General features: G+C 39.2%; 1 protein-coding gene across 4 annotated transcripts in view; it reads right to left on the reverse strand.

The window, feature by feature from the left end:
* CATSPERE (catsper channel auxiliary subunit epsilon) overlaps positions 1–17,059 on the reverse strand; it is a 194,203-nt gene that overhangs the window by 133,353 nt on the left and 43,791 nt on the right. For 3 of the 4 annotated variants that reach the window (XR_006213984.1, XM_042976315.1, XM_042976316.1), the window contains exons 6-7: positions 8,121–8,145; positions 127–204 (exon numbers count right to left, since the gene is read on the reverse strand). Coding sequence is in view for 2 of the 4 variants with exons in the window: in XM_042976315.1 (XP_042832249.1) it covers positions 127–204; positions 8,121–8,145 (103 nt within the window). In the remaining 2 variants the exon portion in view is untranslated. Of the gene's footprint in view, positions 1–126; positions 205–8,120; positions 8,146–17,059 lie in introns of those variants that run through there. The other variant, XM_042976317.1, reaches the window with a different exon arrangement.

Consider the following 17,059-nt stretch of genomic DNA (forward strand, 5'->3'; position numbering starts at 1 on the left):
AAATGTAATGGATAATTAAAGCATGTTTAGTTAGTTCTGGAATGCTTAAAATAAATTATTCAAAGCCCTTGAAAAGGAACCATAGCATATTATTTTATCTGTGATAATAGTAATGTTTCCACCTACTAGTGAAGGTTCATTTGCATTCCGTAGAATCTCACTGGGATCTGCATTTTCTGGGTCATATATCCATACAATGATAACCTACAAAATAAAAAAGTGTTTGTATTTTTCTACATTTTGGGAAAATTTCATTTTTATAACAATAAAAATGTTTTTCTTTATTTAAACATTTTTGATTATCCCATTAAAAAACTCAAAAGTGAGACATATTGTTTTTAACAAGTGAAACAAACCAAAGACCTATGAAGGAAGAGTTAATTTTCCTCTACACTTTTGAAGTAACCAATGTTAAAACTGTGCATGTATGTTTATATCTCTTTCTCTATAATCACAATTCAACACTTGGTTTTGTCACTCGATACATCACTTGATCTACACCATTGTCATTTCAATAGATGTACATCTAATTTTTTCTTTCTTGTTGATTTTTTCCTTGAATAGACAATTTATTCACATAGTTAAAAACAAATTATATTCAAAATAAAGTGAATTTTGTCTTTCCCACTCTGTACTCCATCACTCACTTCTCACTGTATCCCCAAGTATCTACTATCACTTGTTTATATTTCTATAAAATTTTTGTGTATAACTAAGATGTTATTTTTTCTTTCTTATAAATGCAAGTATTCTAAACATGTTTTTTCCTTTTTTTAATTTTTTAAAAAATTTAAAAAAAAATTTTTTTTAACGTTTATTTATTTTTGAGACAGAGAGAGACAGAGCATGAACGGGGGAGGGTCAGAGAGAGGGAGACACAGAATCTGAAACAGGCTCCGGGCCCTGAGCTGTTAGCACAGAGCCCGACGCAGGGCTCAAACTCACAGACTGTGAGATCATGACCTGAGCTGAAGTCAGACGCTCAACCGACTGAGCCACCCAGGCGCCCCATAAACATGTTTTTTTCAAACATATTCTTCACTTAAAGTTATATCTTAGAGATCTTTACATATTTTCATGAACTTTTCCACTGGATATTTTTCCAAATTATGGAAGAATCATAATTTACTTAACTAGTAACCTACTAATAAATTTGTTCTCAATCCTCTGCCATTATAATCAATGCTATAATGAGCAATTTTGTACATATATTATTTTGTGCTTTGGAGTATGACTAAAAGTGTGATTCTTGAGCCATACAGTATATGCATTTGTAATTTTCACAGATACTGCAGTGTATGAGATTTCTTCTTTCTTCATTGTGTGTTGTCACACATTTGGAATTTGCCAATCTGGTGGGTGAAAAATGGTGCTTTGATGCAGTTTTAACCTCCATCTCTTTTATTATAAAAACGTTTGAGCATCTTTCCATATGTTCAAGGTCCACTTGTATTTCCTGTCTTGTGAACTATCTGTTCACTTCCTTTGCCTATTTTCCATTTTCCATTGGGCTGTTAGTCTTTGATTTATTAATTTGTAGAATTCTTTATGTTAATAACTTCGACATCTGTATGTTCTAAATCTTGCTCTGTGTTTTGGTTATATGGATACACACACACACCTATATACACATACATGAAAATTTTATTCCCTATATAATTATATCATATTCCTATTTATCCTATTTCATCTGTTTGCTTTAATTCTATATTGTCCTTTTATATTGCTGTGCTTCCTCCTTTCCTTCGTTCCTTGCTTTTTTATAGCACGGCTTTATTTTTCCTTTATAGTCCCTTCACCTATTAAGCCTCTCTCAACCTATAAAACGATTTAAACAACTATTATGTGCCCTCCCCTATTTTTCTCTACACCATATAAGCATCTACAGACATGTAGACAAATACATATTTACATGTATTTTTAAAAAGAGGCATTTTAAGAGTTTTTAAAACAAAACTGGATCATATTATACACACTCCCATATTCTCTTTTTCTCATGCAAGTGTACCCCATTGAAAGTCCCCAGTGTCAGTTCTCATAAAGCCTGAATAATATTTTACAATGTGGTTATGCTGTAATTTATAGATCAATTTCTCTAATGGAGCTTTACTGTGGCTCCAGTTTTATTATGTTTTGTTTTACCACTAATATAATGCTGCAAAATATAGGACCTTTTTCATATAGCTTTATGTACTGGAGGTCTGACTTCTGTGGAGTAGATTCCCAGAAGTAAGACTCCTGATCCAAAGGGTATAAATACTTTTACTAGGTGTTTCCCTATTACTCTCCAAAAATGTACTAAGTCTCTAACTGTACACATTTTCCACCAACAAAATCTGAGTTACACCCTGTGGCCCAGTTTCCCTCTCACAGTGTTTTCTCTTGTTTTTACCAGTGTGATGAGCACGACATTTCATTGTTAATTTGGATTTTCCTGAGATTATGTGAATTTCAGTATTGTTTCAGGTTTGTTAGATTTGCTCTTGGGTACAGTGCGCTTTTACATTTTTTGTTGGCACTTACCATTTTCTTACCCTTTGTAAGAGCTCTTTGTTTTGTTTGGACTTCAGGTACACATATACAGAGTTAGAATAATCACAATCCTTGGCTCACAACACACTATTATTATTGGTATGACTATCTTTTATGTAACTATTTAAATTCTAAAATAGTAAAATAAAAACCAATATTCGAGTACAAGAACCTTACAAATATCTTTCATTTATCTACATATTGTTCCTTTTCTGGTTCTGTTTCTGCCCACAGGTACTCACTTTCCTGAACTGTTTATTTATTTATTTTTTAATTTTAAACATTACCATGATGTTTAGTTTTTGGCTATTTTGAACTTAGTCATCCCACACATAGCCCCCTAGGATCTGCTTTTTTTTCTTTCAACATTGTGTAACTAGGATTTATTTGTGTTGTTGCCCTAACTGAGCCCATTCATTTTTATTGCTATTTAAAATTCCATCATGTGAATGTACCACAACTTTTCCATTTTCCTGTTGATGGGCATTTGGATTCTTTCTGTTTGGGAGGGATGGATTTTATGAGCATTTAAAAAAATTTTTTTAATGTTTATTTATTTTTGACAGAGAGAGCAAGCGAGCATGAGCGGGGAAGGGGCAGAGAGAGAGGGAGACACAGAATCCGAAGCAGGCTCCAGGCTCTGAGCTGTCGGCACAGAGCCCGACGCAGGGCTGGAACCCACACACTGTGAGATCATGACCTGAGCTGTAGTCGGAGGCTCAACCTACTGAGCCACCGAGGCGCCCCATGAGTGTTTTCTGCTATGAGCATTTCTGAAAATGTCTCTTGATGCTTGAGAGCAAGAGTTTTCTCCTGGGTATATACTTAGGAGTGGAAATGATGAGTTGCAGAATATGTGTCGGATAATGCAGGATGATTTCACAAAATGGCTGCACCAGTTTACACCTCCACCGTCTCTTTGAACACTTAGGGATATTAGCTGGTTAGTGTCACCTATGTTGTAAAAGTTTTTCATAACTATTTATTGTCTGAACTATGCTTATGGTACTTTTGTGATACAAAAGTTTTTAATTTTCACGTTTTCAATTATGGCTATCTTTAATTTAAAGATTCTGGTTTCCAGTCTAGGATAAGATTTCCCTTCATTTTATATGGTACAGCTTCAAGTTCTCCCCAAATCTGGTTTTACATTAAACTCTTTCTCGTATGCCAATTGGAATTTATTTTTTTATATGGTATAAGAGAGGATTACACTTTCATTTTCTTCCAGGAGTATAACATATTATACCATATTACTACACATGATTGGTGAAATATTTTTTCAAAAAGAGACCAAAAAAAGCCCCCAGACTCTTAAATACAGAGAACAAACTGGTGGTTGCCAGGGGTTAGTTGGGTGGGAGATGGGTGAAATAGGTGAAGGGGATTAAGATACATGCACACGTATCATGATGAGGACTGAGTAGTAATGGATAGAATGGTTGGTTCACTATATTGTATACCTGAAATATAACATTTTGTGTTAATTATATTGGAATTAAAAACAAAAATCTTAAAAAGAATAAATTGGAAAACAAAGATATTTTTTCAGTCAAAAAATTGACATTAGATCCAATTAAATACTTTAAAAACTAGATCTTTTAAAGATCACTCAACAGGGGCACCTGGTTGGCTCAGTCGGTTAAGCGTCCAACTCTTGATTTCAGCCCAGGGCATGATCTCATGGTTTGTACGATCAAGCCCCACATCAGGCTGTGTGCCGACGACATGGAGACTGTTTGGGATCTCTCTCTCTCTCTCTCTCTCTCTCTCTCTCTCTCTCTCTCTCTCCCTCCTTCTTTCTCTGCCCCTCCCCCACCCATGCATGCACTCACTCTCTCTCAAAATAAATAAATAAACATTTAAAGTATATTTAAAAAATCATTCAACAAAATTTGACAGTGATTCTTGCTACAAGTTCTGTGTCTTTCCTGTTAAATTGATTCATCAGTATTTTAGCCTCTATTGCTATTATAAATTTATAATATTGTACATTTTTTCTTGTTTTATTACTTACACTGTTATGTTCAAGACAATGTTAAATAATAGTGATGATATTTACTGACAGATGAGCACATTTGTCCAGTTCCTGATTTTAGTTGAATCAAAAGTATTTCATAATTTATAATAATATTGTTAATTATTTGAGAAGTCTGTGTTTTTTTATTAAAATCAAGTGGTTCCCTAGGGTGCCTGGGTGGCTCAGTCGGTTAAGCATCCAACTTCGACTCAGGTAATGATCTCGCAGTCTGTGAGTTCGAGCCCCGCGTCAGGCTCTGTGCTGACAGCTCAGAGCCTGGAGCCTGTTTCGGATTCTGTGTCTCCCTCTCTCTCTGCCCTTCCCCAACTCATGCTCTGTCTGTCTCTCTGTCTCAAAAATAAAAATTAGAGTAACATTTTTAAAATGTTAAAATCAATGTGGTTCCCTTCTAAACTTGTTTTGTTTGGTGTTTCCATTAGGAATGGCTGTTCAATTTTTAAATTTACTGATGTGATCATTTATTTTCTTCTTTACTGCATTTATGGAATGGATATTGTTGTCAGCTTTCTTGGTATTGAACCAATGTTGCATTCTGGAAGATACTGGCCCTTTTTAATTTATTCTTTTAATACATTGTTGGATTCCATTTGCTATTATTTTATGTAGAATTTTTGCACCTATATATACAAGGATATTGATCTACACTTCCTTACTTCCCTTCTCTTTGCCTGCTTTTGGTACTTTTGCATATTTATTAGTGGTTTTTGATTTGTGGTAACCATTAGGTGTGTATATAACCTCTTCTGCATATAGCAGTCCATATTAAGTCCATGGTTGTTAAAGTTTGAACACATTCTTTACTCCTCTCCTCCCACGTTTTGGTATATATTGTTATATTTCACATTCTTTTATTTTGTGAGTTCCTTGACTTTTTTTTTTTTACAGAAATATTGTTACTGCTTTGTGTTTCCTACTTTATACTGTCACTTTTGGTCTTTCCACTCAAAGTGTCCCCTTTAAAATTTCTTACAGGGCTGGTTTAGTGGTCATGAACTCCTTTAGTTTTTTTGTTTTTTCTGGGAAACTCTTTATCTCTCCTTCTGTTCTGAATGATAGCCTTGCTAGATAGAGTATTCTCAGGTGCAGAATTTTCCCATTTAGCACTTTGAATATACCATACCATTCTCTTCTGCCTTGAAATGTTTCTGCTGAAAAATCTTCTGCTAGCCTTATGAGTTTTCCCTGTTAAGTTAGTCTTCTTTTGTCTTGCTGCTTTAACATTTTTTCCTTCATCACTATATTTTACTAATTTAATTACAATTTGTCTTGGTGTGGGTCTGCTTTTGTTGATTTTGATGGGGGTTCTCTGTATCTTCTGGATATGGATATCTGTTTTACTGACCAAATTAGGGAAGTTTTCAGCTTCCCTAATAAATTTTCTGACCCCTTTTCTCTCTCTACTTTTTGTGGCACTACTATAATACAAATTTTATTACCTTTAATGGAATCACTGAGTTCCCTAACTCTATTCTTGTTTTGCATAATTCTTTTTTTCTCCCCTCTTATGTTCAGCTTGATTACTTTCCATTACTCTGTCTTTTGGGCTATTAATTCATTCCTCTCCTTCTTCCAGTCTGTTGTTCATTCCATGAGGCATATTTCTCATTTTGTTTATTATGACCTTTATTTCTGCTATGTTGTTCCCTATCTCTGTGTAAGGGTTTAACTCATGTCTTCTACTCTTTTTGAGTCCAGTGAGTATCCTTATGATCAATGCTTTAAATTCTCAGACATGTTACTTATATCTGTTTCACTTAGATCTCTGGCATGGTCTTGTTCTGTTCTTTCGTTTGGGATAAATTTCTCTGTCTTCTCATTTTGTCTACGTCTCTGTGCCTATTTCTGTGTTAGGAAAGTCAGCTATGTCTCCTGTTCTTGAAGGTAATGATCTTATGAAGAAGAGGTCCTATAGTGCTCTCTGCCATGTAATGTCATCTGTTCCCCAGGGCCTGCGCTTCTGGAAATGTCTCCAATGTGTGTTGCATGTGCTCTGCTGCTTTGTCCTGGCTGTTTTATCCTTCAGGCCAGTCATCTGCAGAGTCTCTGCCTATTGTAGGCACTGTTTGGTCTCTGGCCTGAATGTGGCACATTTTAACTAGGTGTGCTTTGGTCTGCTTGTAAAGTGAGATCTGTTGACTCCACTTGGCCGAACTGAGATGCTGCAAAATTCCCATGATGGGTAACATGGTGTGAGTAGGGGTTTAGGCTGGTCTTTAGGGGGAAGGGGTCTGCCATGCTGGGGCTGGGACAAGCATGGCTCAGATAGGCAGTTCTACTGGAGCATGGGGGAGTGGAGCTTGGTGTAAGCAAGGTAGGCAGTGAGTGTCAGTGCCGCACTGGTTCCCACAGGTGGTCCTGGGCTTATGCTGAGGGCCAGGAGAGGGAAATGGCGCTGGCCAATTCCTTTGTTCCCCGAGGTTTCTCTCTGTGAATGCTACTTCTCTAGGACTCGCTCTGAGATGACTGAATAAACTCCGCACTGTGTGCCACAGGTGCTCTTTTGATTGCTATTTCCACAATGTAGGGTTGTTTGCCTGCCTTCTCTGCGAGAACAGTGCAGTGCCATTCAGGCTCTATCCCAGCCAAGCCCACTGACCTTTAAGCCCACTGGTTGCAAGAACTCATGAAATTCGGCCCCTCTTGCTTTCCAAGCCAACTGCTACAGGGATTCATTTTTCCTGTGTGCTCCCCTGTGTGCTGGTCTGTCTCTTGTCCTTCTTCATGGCCATGGCTCCCTCCTTACCACAGTGGCCACAATCTCTCTCCCAAAGCGCATCTCCACACTTCCTACCTTCTTTGATGTGGCTTCTCTACCGTCAGTTGTGGAGTTTATTCTGCCAGTCTTCACATCAATTTCTGGCGTATTTAGGATGATTTGATGGCTATTTAGTTATATTCATGGAAGGAGGCGAGCCTAGGATCCTTCTACTCGACTGTCATCTTCCACCCTCGGACCAGATGTTAAAACCTTTTGATCTCAAGACCCATTCATAGCCTTAAAAATTATTGACAATATCACAGAGCTTCTGTTTTAGGCGGGTCAGATCTATCAATATTTACCATGTATCAAACCGAGAAGATATTTATGAATTTATTTTAAAAACTATGATAAACCCATAAAATGTTAACATGACATATATTTTAATGAAAAAGAGCTATTTTCCAAAACAAAGAAAAGCAGAAGAATGGTTGTTTTGAATTTTACATCACAAAATGTCTGTGTTATCTGTCTTAATAGAAGACAGCTGAATTATCATCTGTGCTCCTGCGTTCAAGCTGTTGGCACATGTTGTTTTGGTGGAAGTATGTGGGGAAAATCTATCCTCGCACAGATATGTGGTTGGGAAAGGGTAGAGCTCAGGGACCTCCTGAAAAGGTCTGTGGAGCTCTAGGGGTCCTCAAATCATATTGTAGTACCACTGCTCTAGGCAAATTTTGTTGAAACATTAGTTTGGGAAATTCTCCTTCTGGGTAACATGAAAGATTAGAGGCAAATAATACAGTAGTGATATGGGAAGGATATATAAAATTTCAAAACATGTTTTACCTGGGTAAAGTTGTGAAAGAAACTTCTGTTGAGAAAAAGAGGAATCGCATTTTAGTAAACAGCATGCTAAATATTAGTTTGAATACTTCGCTTTCAATATACATGTTTCTAAGTCTCTCAATATTCTTATATTCCATTATAAATACATAAACAATTAAATACAAAATTTTTAAAAAGCTACTATGTCTATAATTAAATATAACGACTGATTCTCACATGTTATCACATGTCAAAAGGCTGACAGGCATGAATCTGCGTACTGCCTTAGTAACATTACAAGTTCACGTAGCCAAAATTGCATGAGCAGTCTTTAAAACTGTGATATGATCATTCTGCCTAAGAAAGTCTATAGTGTTTACATGCTGTAATTTATGCCAATTTATGCCAACAAAGTCATCGATTGGCAGTGAAAATCTTTCATTAACTGCCCTTTCAATTTAAATTTTCTGAAAGGAACATTTATCTGTATGTTCAGTTGCATGTTTTTTAGAAAGTGATGTTCATTTAATGATATCTGTATTTTCTTTATCACATAAGCTCTAAAAGTCAATGCCTCAGGACTATGTTCTTTTATTTGCTGATTGCTGCACAGTGCCTGGTACGTTATTATGTATAAAATGGAAAAAAAAAAGATATTTTGGGAATCAGTAAATATGTATGCAGTGAGTTTCTGAGACCATATAGCGAAAACAATATTTCATATGTTCAAGCTGATTTTATTCTATTTTTAAAACATGTGTTTTTAGAGAGAGAGGGAGCAGAAGCTGGGAGGAAGGGCAGAGGGAGAGAGAAAAAGAATCTTAAGCAGACTCCATGCTCAGCATGGAGCCCAATTCAGGTCTCGGTTCCACAACCTGAGGATCACGAGCTGAGGTGAAATCAAGAGTTGGATGCTCAGCTGACTGAGCCACCCAGGTGCCCCCATATGTTCAATCTGATTTTTAGAAAGCAAATGGAAGTAAGTACTATAAATATTGATAAGTGTTCACAAAGAACTAAGTTGATCAAAAAGATCCCAAGCTCCAGGGCTGGAGTGTCCTCCTTGTGTTATGCTACTTGTCTGAGGTGCAGGAAATAAGAACAGAAGTGGGTCACTGAGTGACTTACCTGTCTATCTGGAAAGGAAAATTTAAAGGCAAAAGGAGAAATGTACTGATAATATGAGAAAGGTTTTAGTATTAATACTAAAAAGCTTATTAAAGGTAAACTTGCAGAGAGACAGTATCAGTTGATGTTAAAGTAACAACCTCGATTTTCATGGAGGATGATATTAGCAGCATTCTGTTGGATCTTTATCAGAATGCTTGCCTTTCTTTTTTTTTTTTTTAATTTTTTTTTCAACGTTTTTTTTTTTTTTTTTTTTTTTTTTTTTTTGGGACAGAGAGAGACAGAGCATGAACGGAGGAGGGGCAGAGAGAGAGGGAGACACAGAATCGGAAACAGGATCCAGGCTCCGAGCCATCAGCCCAGAGCCTGACGCGGGGCTCGAACTCACGGACCGCGAGATCGTGACCTGGCTGAAGTCGGACGCTTAACCGACTGCACCATCCAGGCGCCCCTGGAATGCTTGCCTTTCTTAAGTGGTGCACAAACTGAAGCGTAGAATGAAAAGAGAGTCAAAGAAAGAAACCTGAATGGAGCTGACATTTAAGGTAAGGACAGATCATAAAAAGCCAAACAAAAAGACTGGGAGGGGATCGTTAGAAAAAACAGAAGAGGCTGATGTCACCAAGATGGTACAGTGGAAGAAGCCAACCTCCTTTCCCCAACAAAGATCAACAATTAGACAGCTATCTACAAACAAAAACAGTTCTGGGAGAGTTCAAGAGTCCACTTAAGAAACTTCAACGAAGTAGAACAAAAACCTAGGAGCAACGGCACAAAAAGGGAAGGAAGAATGCTTCATTTTGTTCTAATCATCCCATCTGCCAAGCCGGCCTTGCTCTGTGTCAAGAGGGAACTCACCAGCTGTAGAGTTCCCCTCCCTGGGAAAGGGAGGGCAGGGTGATTGACCAGCTTCCCCAGCCTTTTGGGGGTACGGCACGGAAGACCTGTTTAGGTTTCACCCCATCCAGAGACTGTCAAAGCTGAGATGTATAGAGATGGCCAGAAACAAGGAAGAAAGGCAAGCACTACCAGTATCAACCACACAGTGGGAGCAATGAGGGTCCCAGTGACCTGGTTCTAAAGGGGACCCAGAAGCTTTCACTACAGAAGAAACCAATGGTCAGGACAGCCATCGTGGACGCCTGCAGATTTCACTAGTTTTTACCCCACAGGTTTTTGCATTTGCAGGTTCCAGCTGCCCGAGTCCCTTCCCATTCACCTGTCCTCACCACTGGCAGAGAATGGGATCCATACAAGCAGCTAGCTTCAGCCTCCGCAGCTGTACAAGTGCAGGATGCAGCCTAGAACCCCACAGCTTACCTCCACCCCTCTGCAGGTGCTTAGGGCTAGCTCCTCCAAATGTGCACCTCGAGGCTCCCCAGCCCAACTCCCACTACGTGCTCCATTACCTTGGGCATGTCTGTGGCAAGACCCTGCATCTTTGGGAAGTCATTCCAATGGTCAAAGCTGTTTGTGAGTCTAGATCTGGTCCTGTCTACTATGACCGGCCTCCATTACTTGTGCCCATATCTGTGGTGAACCACCACAGCCACAGGAATGCACACAGATAGCCAGGACTCCTGCAGTTGTTTGTATGCCTGCATTTGGCCTGGCCCTTGCTGCCGTCCCTGGTCCTCAACACTATGTGTGTGCCTAAAACTGACCCCTGCCAGGACACAGAAAACTACCAGCAGGCCCCCACAGCTAAATATGTGCACACCACTGGTTCGGGCCACTACCACTTCCTGCTCTGGTCCCTAGCCACTGGACCTGGAGGAGCTGTGGGGAACATTAACAGACGTTGCAGTCACTGTGAGCACTACATAGCACTTGCCAAATATCACACGGTTGTTGATGTTATGGACTCCAGTGGCCTGACCTAATGAGACATCATGCATCTCTGAACCCCAAGATGCCACATGCCCCTGAGGTGCCCTACATCACTAGACCTGGGGTCACTGTATTCTCCACCCACCAGGGAAGGTTTTCCTTAGCAAAGTCAGTCTTCCAAAGTTTGGAAGAGGTGACTGCTTTTTCAAATATATAGACACTTATGTGAGGATAAAGGGAACATGAAAAATCAAGGAATCATGACACCACCAAAGGAATACACAAATTCCAGCAATGGGTCCCCCCAAAATGGAGATACATAAATGCTTCAAAAAGGAATTCAAAATAATGTGTCTAAAGATGCCCAGAGAGCTACAAGAGAACAAAGGTCAACAATTTAATGAAATCGGAAAAACAATAGAAGAATAAAGCAAGAAGTTCAATAGACAGAAAACATGGAAACACACACACACACACAGAAAATTTGAAGCTAAGGATACAATGACTGCACTGAAGAATTTACAAACGATCTCCAAGAGCAGGCTGGACAAAACAGAAGAATCAATGAACTCAAAGGCAGATCATTTGAAATTACCCAGTTCAGAAAAGAAAAAAGAAAAAAAGAATAAAAAAGGATGACCAAAGCCTGGGATACCATTAAGAGAAACAATCAGTGCATCACTGGAGTCCCAGGAGGAGAAGAGAAGGAAAATCTTAAAGATAAAATGGCTGACAACTTCCTAAATTTAGGGAAAGATTTGGATATTCAAGTTCATAAAGCTAAATCACCCCCAAATTTCAATGTAAAATGATCTTCTCCACAGCCATTATAATAAAATTATCTAAAATAAAATACAAAGAAGAGAATTTTAAGAGCAGGAGGAGAAAAAAAAAAACCCTCTCATACAAACGATCACCCTTAGGTGATCTCAGCAGAAACCTCACAGTCAGGAAAGAGTGAGATGATACATTCAAGGTGCTGAAAGAAAAAAACTGCCAACCAACAACACTTTATCAGCAAATCTGTCCTTTAGAAATGAAAGCAAGATAGACTTTCCCAAACAAATAAAAATTGAGGGGGTTTATCACCACTAGGCTTGCCTTACATAAATGCTGTAAAGGAGACCTTCAAGCTGAAATAAAAAGTCTTCTAATTAGTAAAAAGAAAACATGAAAATATATAACACACTAGTAAAGGTAAATATATAAAAAGATTCTGAATATTTTAATATTGTAACAGGGTGGTGTGTTAGCCACTTACCTTTAGTATAAAGGTTAAAGGACCAAAGTATTACAAATTATAATGGCCACACAACATACAGAGATGTAGAATTCTGGGAAGATGGCAGGGTTGGAGGATTCTAAGCTCACCACATCCCACAGACACACTGAGATAACAGCCACAGGAGTGCAACTAACACGGAAAATGACTGAAAGACTGGCAGAACAGACTTTGCACACTTAATCGTAGAGAGGAGGCCACATCAAAATGGGTAGGAAAGGCTTTCGGGAAGCCTTGGCTGGGAAGTTGGGCCGGGAACCAAACACGCTGGTGAGGCTAACCCCAAACAGGAGGGACAGCACAAGCGTGGAGAAGCGAGAGCATCAGACTCCACACCGGGCACCCCAGGCACGGGGAACCCAAACTGGGAAGATGAGTACCCATAACACTTGGCTGTGAACACCAGTGAGGCTCAATTTCATGAGTTTTTACAACCAGCAGGGCTTAGCTCTGAATACCTTAAAAATCAGTGGGCTTAGCTCCAGGAGAGCCATTGTGCAACAGGAAACTGAAATGCCACCTGTAAAGGGCCAGCAAAGTAAACAACCCAGCCAAGGCACAGCGGAGAAGCAGCAGCCTGGAAAGCGCCTGAGGTATATGGCAGATTTATTTACTGAGGTATCGATTTATTTGCTAATCTCAGAATATGCACTGGAGGGACAGGGACCTTTAAGAGACTTCTCCAAAAACAGAAGAGATGGCAGGCACTGTTTCTCTGCCCCCCACCAGCCTAGACAGCTGATGCTTGTGGGAACGAGCACGAACACAATCCATGTATCTTGCTAACACTGCATTTTCTGCCTCCAGGTTCTCCTGTGTATCCACCCCATCCAACCCACCCCATGTGGCAGGTGTCTCTTCAAAGTGGCTCCTGCCCCAGCACACCTTGCAAGCAGCCTTGGCAGGGACGAGTGGAACTCCAAGGTGACTCCAGCCCTGGGGAGAGGGGAAGAAAACCAGACACACACCAGTGTCCCCATAGTCCCAGCAGCTAAACCCTACAGCTGGCAGTGCAGTGCCCTGCTGGTCAATGTGACTGCAGCTCCCGCACACATATGGGGGAGCAGGCGTATGGTCTGACTGTGGCCCCATTCACCAACAAAAAGCTCTCGGGGGCAGCACAGGAAGAAATCCCTGCAGTTCAGTGTGACTACAGCACCCGCAGACAGACTGGGGGCAAACTGTGAGTCTCACTGCCAACTCCACCTACCAACAAAAACCTCCCAAGGGACAGGCTGGGAGAGCACTCTGTAGGTTGGTGCAAGGGCAACCCCAGCAAATGGAATGGGGGTTGGCATCGGGCCAACTGCCAGATCCACACACCAAGGAAGGCCTCTGTGGACAAGGCAGGGAGAGGGCCCTATGGGTTGGTGAGACTGCAGCAGAGGGCAGGCACCTGTGCTGACTTCTAACACTGCCCAATTGCAAGCCCACAGGGGCCCCAGACCGGTTCCTTAATAGCACAAGGACTAAACCCCACCCAGTGTACCCAAAAAAGGCAAAAGTGGGCCAATGTAACTGACTTGACTGAAGGCAACCGTGGCTCAGCCACAACAGTAGGGCATATACAATCCACATGGGAGACATCCCTGAAGTGCCTGGTTCTGGTGAACCTAATGGTAACCACAAATCAAAAACCTTTGATACACGATAAGTAAAGAGAAAGGAATCCAAGCATATTACTAAAGAAAGCCATCAGGCCACAGGGGAACTGAGCAAAAGAAGAAGAAAGGAACCAAGAGGAACTACAAAAACAACCATAACACAAATAACAAGATGGCAATAAGTACACACCTATCAATAACTGCTCTAAATGTAAAAAAACTAAATGCTCCAGTCATTTGTGTCAGAAAATACAGGGTGACTGAGAGAGCGAGAGATAAAAGGAGATGCATCTATATGCTGCCTTCAGTAGACTCACTTCACACCTCTAGACACATGCAGGTTGAAAGTGAAGGGATGGAAAATCATTCATCATGCAAATGGAAGGGAAAAGTAAGTTGCGGTGACAATACTTATATCAAAAACATACACTTTATTTTTTAAAATGTTTATTTGTGTGTGTTTGTGTGAGAGAGAGAGAGAGTGCGCATGCACATGCAGACAAGTGGAGAAGGGGCAAAGTGGGCCCACACCAGCAACGGAAAGCCTGATGTGGAGCTTGAACTCACTAACTGCAAGATCATGACCTGAGCCAAAGTCAGATGCTTAACTGAGCCACCAGGCACCCCAAACAAAATAGACTTTAAAACAAAGACTAGAAGGTGCCTCATTAGCGCAGTAGGTAGTGCTTCAGTCTCATAAAACAAAGACTAGCAAGCAAGAAAGGGCATGACATAATGATAGAAGGAACAATGCAACAAGAGGACATAACAATTATAAATATTTATGAACCCAATATGGAAACACCTAAGTACATAAAGCAACCATTAATAGACATAAAGGAAGAAATTGACAATAACACAATGATAGTAGGGGACCTTAACATCCCACTAACATCAATGGATAGATTATAGAGACAGAAAATCAACAAGGAAACAGTGGCTTTCAATGACACATTAAACCAGGTTGATCTAACAGATATTCAGAACATTTTCACCCCCAAACAGCAGAATACACATTCTTTTCAAGAGCACAAAGAACATTCTCCAAAATAGATCACACGTTATACAGCAAAACAAGTCTCAATAAATTAAAAAAGATTCAAATCATATCATGCATTTTTCCTGTGTATTAAACTAGAAATGAATCACAAGAAAAAAATCTGGAAAGGACACAACACAAATACATGGAGGCTAAATAACATGTTACTAAACAATAAATGGGTCAACCAAGAAATCAAAAAGCAAATAAAAAAATACAAAGAGAGAAATAAAAATGAAAACATAATGGTCCAAAATCCTTGGGGAGCAGCAAAAGCTCTTCTACAGGGGAAGTTTATAGCAATACATGCCTAACTCAAAAAATAAGAGAAATCTCAAATAAACAAGCTAACCTTACACCTAACCTTAAAGCTAGAAAAAGAAAAACAAAGCCCAAAGCCAGTAGAAGAAAAAAAACAATAAAAATTAGAGAAGAAATAAATTAAGACTAAAAAACAATAGAATAGATCAATAAAACCAGGATCTGGTTCTTTGAAAAGAAAACAAAATTGATAAACCTAGAGAGAGAGAGAGAGAAAACTGAAATAAAATCAGAAATAAAGGAGAAGAGGGTGCCTGGGTGGCTCAGTCAGTTGGGCATCTGACTTGGTTTTGGCTCAGGCCATGCTCTCATGGTTCATGGGTTTGAGCTCTGCATAGGACTCTGCACTGGTAGTGCAGAGCCTGCTTGTGATTCTCTCTCTCTCCCCCTCTATCTGGCCTCTCCTGCTCTCTCTTCTCTCTCTCTGTCTCTCAAAATAAATAAACTTTAAAAAAAGAAATAAAGGAGGAGAGGGGTGCCTGGGTGGGTCAGTCAGTTAAACATCTGACTTCAGCTCAGGTAATGACCTCACAGTTTGTGAGTTCAAGCTCCACGTTGGACTCTGTGCTGACAGCTCAGAGTCTAGAACCTGCTTTGGATTCTGTGTCTCCCTCTCTTTCTGCCCCAACCCCACTCATGCTCTGTCTGTCTGTCTGTCTGTCTGTCTCTCTCTCTCAAAAATAAATAAACGTAAAAAAACTTTTAAAAAGAAATAAAGGAGGAGAAATAACAACCAACACCATAGTAATACAAACAATAAGAGAATATCATGAAAAATTATATGCCAACAAATTGCACAACCTAGAAGTAATGGATAAAATTCCTAGAAACATAAAGCTTCCAAAACTGAATCAAGAAGAAATAGAAAATTTCAATAGACAGATTACCAGCAATGAAATTGAATCAGTAATCAAAAAACTCCCAATGAATAGAAGTCCAGGAACAGACAGCTTCACAGGTAAATTGTATCAAACATTTAAAGAAGAGTTAATAATGTCTATTCTTCTCAAACAATTCCAAAAAACAGAAAATGAAGGAAAGCTTCCAAATTCATTCTATGTGGTCAGCATTGTCTTGATATCAAAACCAGATAAACACACTATAAGAAAAAAGAGAACTACAGGCCAATATGTCTGATCACAGATATAAAAATTCTCAACAAAATATTAGCAAAACAAATCCAACAATACATTTAAAAAATCCTTCACCACAATCAAGTGGGATTTATTCCCAGGATGCAAGTGTGGCTCAATATTTGCAAGTCAATCAACTTAACACATCACATTAACAAGAAAATGGATACAAACCATATCATCATCTCAATTGATGTATAAAAAGCATTTGACAAAATGTAACATCCATTCATGATAAAAACTCTTAACAAAGTAGGTTTAGAGGGAACATACCTCAACATAATAAAGGCCATATGTGAAAAGTGCATCGCTAACATCATACTCAATGGTGAAAAACTGAGGATGTTCACTCTTATTGCTTTTTTCAACACAGTACTAGAAGTCCTAGCCACAGCAATCAGACAAGAAAAAGAAATAAAAGGTATCCAAATTAGGAAAGAAGAAGTATAACTCATATTTCCAGATGATATCACACTATATATAATAAATCTTGAAGACTCCACCAAAACTACTAGACCTGAGAAGTGAATTCAGTAAAGTTTTAGGACACAAAATTAATATATAGAAATCTGTTGCATTTCTATACACTAATAACGAAGCAGCAGAAAAAGAAATTAAGAAAA

The sequence above is a fragment of the Panthera tigris genome, chromosome F3 (genome assembly GCF_018350195.1).
Source record: "Panthera tigris isolate Pti1 chromosome F3, P.tigris_Pti1_mat1.1, whole genome shotgun sequence".
NCBI lineage: Eukaryota > Metazoa > Chordata > Mammalia > Carnivora > Felidae > Panthera > Panthera tigris.